We start from the raw sequence: 10,923 nt of genomic DNA, 5'->3' as shown, positions 1-10,923 counted from the left end.
ATGGGAGCTCGCCGTCAACCTCCCAATAAGTGTCAAGAAATTGCTGGATTTGCGCCGTAAATATGAATCAATCTCGCCACGGCCATTTAGGCTGGTAATTAATGTTGTAAGGACCCTGTTAATGATGGTAATTGTAAACAATTTTACAACACCAAGTTATAGTCCAGCAATTTTATTTTAAATTCACAAGCTTTCGGAGGCTACCTCCTTCCTCAGGTGAACGATGTGGAAATGATTTCCACATCGTTCACCTGAGGAAGGAGGTAGCCTCCGAAAGCTTGTGAATTTAAAATAAAATTGCTGGACTATAACTTGGTGTTGTAAAATTGTTTACAATTGTCAACCCCAGTCCATCACCGGCATCTCCACATAATGATGGTAATGGTATGGTTCTGTAATGAAACTCAACCTTGGAGGCCCAGAATGGGAACAATGAAACTGTGGACTATTTTAGAGGCTTTTTAAATTTTATATATTTTTTTTACTTCTCCATTCTCTCTCTCTTAAACCACTCTCTTTATTTCTCTTTCTGTATCTAGTTTGACTCTAATTCGCTGGATTTCCTTCTCTGTCGTTGGCTCTGTTTCTTTCTCCATCCTTAAATTTCATTGAGGAGATAGACCATAGGACCCGACGTTCATGAGGTCCCAGATACCCCGCTGACATCACCACGCCGTTATCAATTCGCACTTCCAGCAATTTGTGGCACAAAGATAATACGATCTGAACGGTGAGCTAAAAAAAAATCCAATTCACGGTGCTCTGGGTCATTACTAACTCTAAACCGGCAGCATAATGAACTCTTTACATTGCTCATTTTATGTCAGAACTGCATTATTCACGTGCATCCTTTCCTGGGTGAAGATAAACCACTGATTTTTTTTTGCACTTGTAATACCAGCCCAAAAGCTGTGTGTCACTATTCAAACATCCGGATGGCAACAAGAATTTACCGCACACCAGTGTGAGCAGGGGGCACATTCTGCTGAAATCAATCATCTTTCCACAACAAACGCGATATCCTTTGGTTAATTAAAACAGCCTCCAATTTCATGTACGCTTAGGAATTTTAAACTTATTGATGTTATGTTGCAATTTAACCCTCCCGATGGTCCAATGCTCTTAAGTGTCGACTGCCGATTTTATTTTTTTTAAAAACCCTGAACCTTTGTAATGTTTACGCTCCCGGTGCAGTTCAATCGATTCACCCCAATTTTTTTTTACATCCAAATATTTTGAAGTGGCCAAGCGCTACTTATAATATTGGAAGAAATGTGTTCAAAACTCTTTCTGTTTCCCCGGTTCTTGGCTGGAAGGTCACCCCGTTGCAGCTGCAGTATGACTGGCACCGAGGCTCGGGGCAGTCGGAGCGATCACCAAGATTCGGCTGGAAATGCAAGGGACGGGGAGCCGGAGCCAGAGCCCCGGAAAGCCGCGGAGTTAACGACGCGTGAACAGGAGATCGCTCACTCTCATCAGCAGGCCTGTAAGGTGAGTCATTGCCTTCAAAGTGCCACCGTGCTTTTGAAGCTGCTGCGATCCTTGTTCCGAGCAAAGTAAGTCCTGCCTGGTCAAAGTTTATTGGCGCGCTGTAGTCGCTCGTAACAAGTTTCATTGATCACAATGGGAATGCAACGTTACAATTTGGTGTGGGCTGAAATGTCTCCAACTGCGCTGTACTTTTTTTAAACAGGAAAGGGAAAATGTGCGTTAAAAATACTCAAACGTCACTACGTCACCTTGACGCATAGCTTTGCATTTGTAAACCCTTTAGCAAAAGAAAACTCAAACCAACTCCTTCAATTTTGGGATACTGCTCCCATCAGTGAAGTTTTCATACGGGATCCTTGGCTTTATAAATCGAGGCATAGAGTACAAAAGCAATGAAGTTATGCTAAACCCTTATAAATGGCTGGTTCGACCTCAGTTAAAAGTATTGTGTTCAATTCTGGGCACCACACTTTGGAAAGGACATAAAGGCCTTAGAGAGGGTTCACATGAGGTTTACTAGAATGGTACCAGGGATGAGAGGTTTCAGTTATCTGGAGAGACTGGAGAAGTTGGGATTGTTTTCCTTAGATCAGAAAGTTTAAGGGGAGATTCAATAGAGGTGTTCAAAATTATGAGAGTTTTGATGGGATAGATAGGGAGAAACTGTTTCCACTGGCAGGAGGGTTGGTAACCTGAGGACACAGATTTAAGGTAATTGGCAAAAAAGCCAGTGGGGAGATGAGGAGAATTTTTTTACTCAGCGACTTGTTACGATCTGGAATGCATCGCCTGAAAGGGTGGTGGAAGCAGATCTATTAGTAACTTTCAAAAGGGAATTGGCTCTCGATTTAAAAAGAAAACATTGCAGGGCCATGGGGAAATAGCAGGGGAGTGGGACTAATTGGTAGCTCTTTCAGAGAGCCAGCACAGGCACAATGGGCTGAATGGCCTCATGTGCTGTATGATTTTGTGAGTAACTATGTTCAGGTGGGCATGACCCCATTTAAAATAAACCAGTTAAGACCTACCTAAAAATGGCACAGAGGAAAGTGGTACAAGAGCTATAAGCATTGAATTTCGTGGATTGGAAAGTACACCCCAAAGTCCCAAGGGGTTTGTTTAATTCCTGTTTGTTCTGTGTATTAATATGCGTTTACAAATGCAAAACAGTGTGTCAATAGGATTAGATTGTAGACATCATGATTATTCTGTAATATTTTCTGATAACAGTTCCAATCTCTTTTACAGTACTGTACTGTGTTCACTAATGGTTAAATGGTCATAATTGATTAACCAAAATTGCACCAAATATAGCTGAAGTGGAAAACACGTATTTGGACTCCTGTGAAAAACAACTAAAACCCACCTTTTAGAAATGATTTGCGCAGAGGTGTGATGATAGGGTAACATAACAGATTGGCTGCAATTCATTATATGTGCAGCACAAATAATATACACCAACAAAAAAAAAATTTCCATTTATTGATCCACATATCTAGCTACCGCAGTCTTATACCTAATAAAGGCTGCTCACTTTGACCTAATCCAATAATACAAAAATAAATAAAATGCAAATATAATGAAATGATTTCAGTCGGTGTAACAACTGTTTCCTGAACAATAGCCTAATTTAGGTGCATCAATTTGGGCAAACATAATATCATTTCAGCTGTTATTCCTGTGAAATATTAAGCTTCAAAAATGAGAAAGACAAACAGAGTATGTGCCAGGTAACATACCCCAGATAAAAATGTTCAATTTATGGAAACATTGCAGTTGCTAGCAACAATGTAACAATATTGTTTTTAAGTTATTGGACTGTCTAAAATCAGATCTGACATCCATAAAAAGCACATTCCTTAAGCATGTGTTTACACTCCAACTTCAGTGTCACAATCAACCAGTTTCCAGTTCACTACAAAGCTAAACTTGTGTAATTGCAGAGTCAGATCAGTGGTCTAACTCCTCAACACACTCGGGACCTGAAACTGAAACCCCCAGCAGCTGGTGGTTTCACACCCAAAGCACATATCCCTCCCTCAGTGTAAACGAGATCTTGGTCAGTTCAGATTTCCCATTTCCAATTTCCTCCCATCTGCAGCAATGTGATTCCATGATGTTTAAACTCCTCTCATCAAATGCTGCACTCCTCTCCCCCTCGCCACCCCCAAATTGTCCTTTACAGATTGATTGAATCCAGGAGAGCTTTCCAATCCATATCAAAAATACATCTACAGAACAAAATTAAATAAATCCATTGCTATCAAAAACAATTGGAATATGCTAACTTGGAATGAAAAGTGTCATGAGATCAGTACCTTCATTACCAGCTTACACCAACTAAACATTTATTGCACAAAATACTCTTAAACATGAATTATATAAGTCAGCATCAACAAAATTGAATATAGTCAAACAAGAATCCACATAATTTCAACTTGCTGTTTAGTAAATTCCTTTTTTGCTGGGGTTACATGCCAGTTCTTTCATTACTGTCCAAAGCACTAGGATGTCATTTTAGCATTTCCTAGACCTCTTAATTTATTATAGCACAGACTTGGAGTTGTGTTCAGCTCTCTGGAAAGGTATAATTTGGCTCTTCAAATTGCAGCGAATTCAAGAGTGACTTGCTGTCGATTCACTTTGTGCATTGTAACTGCACGTTAAGATTCAAACGCATGAGTTTCAATGTAATGTGATAAATCATATAGAGTTTTTAGACCCCCCCCACCTTTTTTTGGTCTAGGTTGAGTTGAAGTTGGTGATGAACATTATTTTCCAATTTCACCATATTTATTGGAAAATGTGAGACATTGAAAAACTGCCACAAATCAGTAATCAGTTTATCCTTATTCTATACATCATCATGAACACTCCCAAAGGAAAACGATGAATCCATTGCGTGCTGCATTATAATTTTATTTTTTGAATTGACATTTTGCTTAGTTTATGGGGGTAATAATAGTCAACGCATTATGAATAAAATCATGCAAGATATAAATATGTGTGTGTAATACCAATTGCAAGTCTATAGATACATCTCTTGACCCAGTGGGAACAATTAATTAGAACTTCTGCAAGTGGTCTGTGTTAGTTAAAATACATAATTTATTTCACATACATTGGGAGTGAAATGACAATTTGTTAATTGGCCTAGGAAAGGCTTGTTGGAATCAAGTTGTAAGTTAATACCGCCATACCCCGAATTGAACAGAATAGTCGCATGATAGGCAGAACTGCTAGCATCACAGTATATTTGCATTCCAGCAAGCAAACTGATAATAAATTGCTTCAGAGTTCACTTCAGGTTTGGAGAGCCAATTCATACAATGGCCTCCTAAAACCCATTGTACTTCCAGCTTTTGGTTAGCTGAGAAGAAAGTTGGCAGTAGAAGAGTCAGACACAGCTCTCTTAAACTTCAAAGACTGTTTTATTACAAAAAAAATTTCCTAACTTTCTGTGCAAATTGTTAGAAAAAATACAAATGTTGCCTGAAAAAGTTAAACAAACTTAGACTTTTCAACAAATTGTTAACTAGACCCTAAGAAACATATTTTAATTACATTGTTTTATGGCAACGTTAAACTCTCTAGAAATTTGTACAACTATTTACAAGGATAATCCTTTGATGAACATGAATCAGTGTTAGGAACCATTGGAAACCTGAGTTAAACTAATGTAAACTTCAGCAATTGTTACAACTTTGGTGAACTTTGACAAATTTAAATAAATATTTAACCTCTTCGAATCAATTTTTAAAAAATTAGCAGCAATAACAATTCAAAAACAAGATAGTCATCGAATGAGATTGATGGTCACAATTTTCCAGCCAGGCAGCTTCCCCCCTTCCCAAAAAAGGAGAAAGAGGAAGTAGTAGAGACAGGAATTAAATTTCCCCCTACTCCCTCAAGGCACCCTGCTTGGCCCTGGTGCCGACATGAACCCATTGGCCAGCTTCTCCATTGCACCGTCTCCCTTTAAACTTGGGACCATAAATGTGAGGCATGGTGGAGTGATGCCGGGCTGATGAGTCATGGGCCTGTGGTCAGACCATGCTCACGGCCTTGTGCTCCTGCACCAGGGCTGCTGCTACCTGCATTCCAGGAGGGAGATCCCCAGCTGCCATATGCAGGTGGCACCGCGCCAGCTGTTGGAATGCTGGAGCCGGGCTGTGCTGCCCAGAGAAATGGCAGTAGCAGGCACTTGGAACGCATCAGCCATCCTTCTACTACGGTCTTGATCTGCAGGCCCAGTCAGCAGCCTGCAGGCTGGAATTCTCCCTCAACGTTCCGAGCCGGGGGACCTGCTGCATGTTCCAGTGCAGTCGCCACCTGCTGCATTGGTTCTCACAATGCTAACATTGCCTGTGCGATGTTGATGCTGAACATTGCAGCAGATTCAGAGGCCAAACCTGCAAGAAGCTCCATGTTACTGCTGATGGAGCCCAGAGTCATGTCATTCTGCTGCTCCACCAGCAGGTGCCTCTTCAGGCCTGCAGCCGTCAAATCACACTCCACTGACTCACCAGTCCATGGCTGCCTTCTAGCCGGTCCCTCCAGTGAGGTGGCGGCATCCTCCACCTCTTCAGGGTCTCCCTGTGCCCTGAAACTGGATTGTGATGCTGGAGAGCTCCCTTGTCAGAGGCGCTCACTCACCCTGGTGGATTGTGTCCGCGCTGGTACCTGATTGAGGAGAGCCAGATGACTCTGACTCTGCTTGGGGGTGAACTGAAAGCAGGGCTGGGGGGGGGGGGGGGGGGGGGGTGGAGCGGGGAAGGGTGCAATGCCTTGAAAGAGTGGAGGCTTGCAGCTCCAGCTTACCTTCGACCTCTCATCTGGCAGCACAAGTTGCATGGCAAAGCCAGTGTTCTCCAGTTTCTCTGGAATCTGCTCCCCCACCCTTGTCCCCTCCTCTTCCTCCTTGTCCCCCTCCTCCTCTGCATTCCAGCATCTTGACTGACCTGCGGAAAGGAAAATCAGAGGTTTAGAATGGTTGCCTTTGTCAATGCTGAAATGTCCCAGGGGGGCAATGGGTGGAGGGAAGCATAGGTTCTCGTCCTGAAGCATTCAGAGATAGCATGTGGACAGGTACACACCTGGTTGTGGAATCAACCCCAACCCCCCCCCCCACCCCACCTCGGCAGCAGTTCCGCTGCCTTCTTCTCATGGCGGAGAGGGGTTAGATGGCAGAGGTTTGGAACCCCCCCCTCACTCTTTGCCCTCTTCTGGGCATTGTGCATATTCTTGCGCTGCAAAGACAAAAGTAGAGAAACATTAGGCTTGTGGTCGTTTGAATGTTTGGAACAACTGAAGACACTACTGATCTGCATCTATCCGGGATTTTTGCTGAAAGATCACTGATCAACTAGTTCTGCCTCAGAAACTCAAGCGTGGTGCTCACAGTGAGCGAGGAAGAAAGGGAGGGCATGGCGAGTGTCTTATCTTCACTCTCTTGGTCAGGTCGTTGACTTTTTTCCGGCACCACTATGCAGTCCAGGGCACAATGGATGAGGCACACAGTGACGCTGCCACCTCCATCCACACCCGCCCCCTGACCGTACATGACGGCAGGGTTGTGGGGGAGCTGAGAAGCCAGTCCCGGCTTCCCTCTATCTCGTCCAGGGAGATGGTCTTCCGCAAAGTTGAAGTCTCTCTTCCTGGTGGCCTTCTCCTGTGAGTCAGTCATCTGTGAGAAGGGAGAATTGAGAAAATTGAAACTCCCCACAGAGCAATTTAAATGAATTAATTAATAATCTTTATGACAGAGAGCTGTGTGCAGCTTACTTTGCATTCCCCAGCCTCATGGGGAAAGAAAAAATTTCTCCCATTTTTATAGTCCTCCACCCTAGCACCTTGAGGCCCCTTTGATTCTGTTCCAATTAGGTTCAAACCATGCTGGACAATTATGCCCATTTTACGTTTGGGCATATGCTAATAAGATTGGCAGAATGGGCACAAGAACAGGCGTATTTCCAGGTCCAATACCACGTAGGAAATTCCAGGCCACTTACTTCACCAAACCAGCGCACAGTAAATCATGACTTTAAAGTTTCATCGCTCTACCATTGGTGGCCGTGCCTTCAGCTGCCTCGGCCCTAAGCTCAGGAATTCCCTCCAGGACAAAGCAGCCTGCTTGATTAGCACCCCATCCACCACCCTAAACATTCACTCCCTTCACCACCGGCGCACTGTGGCTGCAGTGTGCACCATCCACAGGATGCACTGCAGCAACTCGCCAAGGCTTCTTCGACAGCACCTCCCAAACCCGCGACCTCTACCACCTAGAAGGACAAGAGCAGCAGGCACATGGGAACAACACCACCTGCACGTTCCCCTCCAAATCACACACCATCCCGACTTGGAAATATATTGCCGTTCCTTCATCGTTGCTGGGTCAAAATCCTGGAACTCCCTTCCTAACAGCACTGTGGGAGAACCTTCACCACACGGACTGTAGTGGTTCAAGAAGGCGGCTCACCACCACCTTCTGAAGGGCAATTCGGGATGGGCAATAAATGCCGGCCTCGCCAGCGACGCCCACATCCCATGAACGAATAAAAAAAACCTGCTCGCCCCTCTACCTCTCCTCCTTTAAGTTGCTCCTTGAAACCTATCTCTTTGTCCAAGCTTTTGGTCACCTGACCTTTTATATCTCGGTGTCAAATTTTGTCTGATAACGCTCCTGTGAAGCGCCTTGGGATGCTCTTACTACGTTAAAGGCTCTGTATAATTGCAAGTTGTTGTAAATTAATAGTATATGGTTATGAAAATTCCAGTGTAAAGACGTATGCCCCCCTCCCCGCCCCCCATATCGCGTCATCTGAAAAGGATGTTTCCCTGAGCATGGGTAAGTGACTATGCTGCACTGAAATCACAACAAGGGCAAAGCACAAATAAACATCCAGTTCATCTGCCAAATGTTTACAAACTATCCGTGCAAACTGAGTTTTGAAACCGAACGAAGCGCCTATCCGAATCCCTTTGGGTAAAACGCTGCTCTTTCCCAGCAGCTTTTAGTCCAACGTGGAGAACCTGGCTCCCAGCTGGAGGTCCGCACGCTGTCTGGAGTCGGTGGAGATCAGAAAATTAAAATTCACCCTTTACTGTTATTGTTTTACAATGCATGTTCACAATATTGTAGACGTCCCCTTTATGTTGTTAAAGGCTAGCCAGCAGACCTATGTGGACCCAGAGAGCGGCTACCTGGTATTTACTCGTCTGGCCCACCTGCAGCGCGGGAAATGCTGCGGCTCCGCTTGCAGACACGTGAGTAACAGACCTTCTTTGTTTACATCCGCCTCCTATTTCCAACAGGAATTTCCTCTTTCCTGATCTTGTAAATCCAGACTCAAACTCTAAAATAAATCGTATCTGTAATGTTTGACCCTTTGGGTGTACGTTGGCAGTTATCAGGGTTTTATTGTATTCTTGGGTTACAGATATTGGCGTTTTCCTTGCAAATCTGTAACTTAAAAAAAAATTATTAAGACCAATTCTTAGGGAATGTAAGAACTTTATTATTGGGTTTAGAGAATCCAGTTCCAAAGGTGTAAGGAGAGCTTTTAATATTGCATATAAGGAGAACATTTTAAATCTAATTTTCCCGTTTTATAGTTGAAAACTATTGATAAAAAATATTGAAGGTGAATTTTAAAAGTATATAAGGAAATCTTAACGCTGACGTTTAAATTTTCTCAGCATGTTTCCATAAATTTTCCTGCGTGTTTCCAACTGATCGTTTAACTTTATTAGTGAGTTAAAATTAAATTGGGATTTTTTTTTCAATCCGAGAAAACCCGACATAAATCAGTAAATTACACTAATAGGCTCGATCACTTTCGACATAACCAAGCTCAGCACTTGAGGAGACACGTTTAGGAAGTGCGGTTTCCTGAACAGTAATCAATGCCATTTGTTTCAACGTCTTTTAGTTACATTCTTAAGCCTGCAGGCAGCTTCCCAAGAAAACGGAGTTTTATCCCACGTTCATTCCTATGTGTGAAGAATCTTCACATTTATAAATATTAAGTATCCTTTATATTCATCGTCATGGGACGAAGGAATAATTTCATTTCTTTAAATTATCTTTGCAGTGCCCTTACGACCAAGTCAACGTTAAAGACCCATCTAAAAGGAAGCGGTTCAATTCCATGTTTTATGTCTGAATTGGTCACAAATCGAGTCAAGTCAATCGAGTGGATCCAGTCGAAACAGTTTTGCTCAGAAAAAAAAAGGATTAGATCGTTGATACCGATGTGTCCCAAAACCCAAAGGAAATACGGTTTGAAGTAAAATACTCCTGACGTCTCCCTTCTGCGAGTGTCTATCTGAGCGCCGTTGCATTGATTGATGTACCTTTCGATAATAAAAGATCATGCACTGCATTATTGGCACTTCAATCATAACTTTGCTGTTAAACATATTTCATTGTTTTGAAGTGTTAAATAATCTGGGTGAAAATGAATTCCAAATGTCATGAAAATGCACAACTTGGTTACTCGAGATGGGAAAAAGATAAAGGGCAAAATGGCCAAGCTGGAAAAGTGGCTGTCCAAAAAGTACTGAAATGTCACTTTATTTATTGGGTTGTGCGTTATATTATCAGTGTTACTGTTGTATAAAAACATTCTTTAAAATGTGTTTTCACTTATTATGTCCTCCCTTTCATTGGTCACTTACCCATAAAGTAGAAGATAAAGTTCTGAAATGAGACGCTCCCGTGGGGCCGGGCTGGGCTGGTGTCCACACGCAGACTGCCGGGCCGGGCTGGGCTAGTGACCGCACAAGGACTGCAGGGAAAGGCAGCTATTTTGGCGCGCTCCCTCAGCTATCAGGCGGGCGGAGGCGCACAACGAGGAGTAGGGTGCTGCTACTTTCGTTAATTAAATAACCCCCCCGCCACACACACACACGCACTTCTCAAAATTGGAGACGGTTGTTTGAATAGTAATCCACATTACCGAGTTTATCTCAAATGGTTGGGAAATATTTTAGTTAACATGCGGCAGAAAGCCAAAGTAAAATTTTATTTGTAATCCTGATTACATTCAGGCCTTTATTATTTCGATATAGTATTTGTTGCAAGGAGATGAGGGAATACTACATAGGTTCTGGTCTGACACCATGTCCAAAAAAATGAGTGGATCTCATGTGAGTGATACTTGCTATGTGTGTCATGTCCAGTGGGTACATACATTGTTCAAGGCCAAAGACACATATAATGCAATGCAAGGCTTAGAATGCCAGCTGCACCTGATATTGAGCTTAATGACAAAGCAACTCTATGAATGCATTTTTAACACCTGGCGGTGAAAGTGTGCCCCGCTCTCACAACACTGAAAAGATTCCATATTAAGTTTAGAAAGTGGACAGCTTGTCCAGTGAATTGCTTGTGCACTTTTAAATATGGCTTCACACCAGTCGACAGTTGAA

General features: G+C 42.9%; 1 protein-coding gene across 1 annotated transcript; it reads left to right on the top strand.

The window, feature by feature from the left end:
* Nucleotides 1–669: 669 nt before the first annotated feature.
* On the top strand, nucleotides 670–9,875 carry c9h1orf53 (chromosome 9 C1orf53 homolog). The gene is made up of 4 exons (XM_067990636.1): nucleotides 670–730; nucleotides 1,317–1,491; nucleotides 8,656–8,757; nucleotides 9,585–9,875. Exons 2-4 carry the CDS (start codon nucleotides 1,339–1,341, stop codon nucleotides 9,654–9,656), a joined length of 327 nt encoding a protein of 108 aa, XP_067846737.1. The 5' UTR covers nucleotides 670–730; nucleotides 1,317–1,338; the 3' UTR covers nucleotides 9,657–9,875.
* The last annotated feature ends 1,048 nt before the right edge of the window (nucleotides 9,876–10,923 follow it).

The sequence above is a fragment of the Heptranchias perlo genome, chromosome 9 (assembly GCF_035084215.1).
Source record: "Heptranchias perlo isolate sHepPer1 chromosome 9, sHepPer1.hap1, whole genome shotgun sequence".
Taxonomy (NCBI): domain Eukaryota; kingdom Metazoa; phylum Chordata; class Chondrichthyes; order Hexanchiformes; family Hexanchidae; genus Heptranchias; species Heptranchias perlo.
The sequence above is the reverse complement of the archived record's forward strand: the minus strand, read 5'-3'. Positions and strand labels throughout refer to the sequence as shown.

Bases quoted from the DNA above. Each gene is read 5' to 3' on its own strand.
- c9h1orf53 (XM_067990636.1), top strand. From the start codon at position 1,339: ATGACTGGCACCGAGGCTCGGGGCAGTCGGAGCGATCACCAAGATTCG. The intron at 1,492-8,655 runs GTGAGTCATTGC...ATGTTGTTAAAG, and splicing joins CTCATCAGCAGGCCTGTAAG to GCTAGCCAGCAGACCTATGT. The intron at 8,758-9,584 runs GTGAGTAACAGA...TTATCTTTGCAG, and splicing joins GCGGCTCCGCTTGCAGACAC to TGCCCTTACGACCAAGTCAA.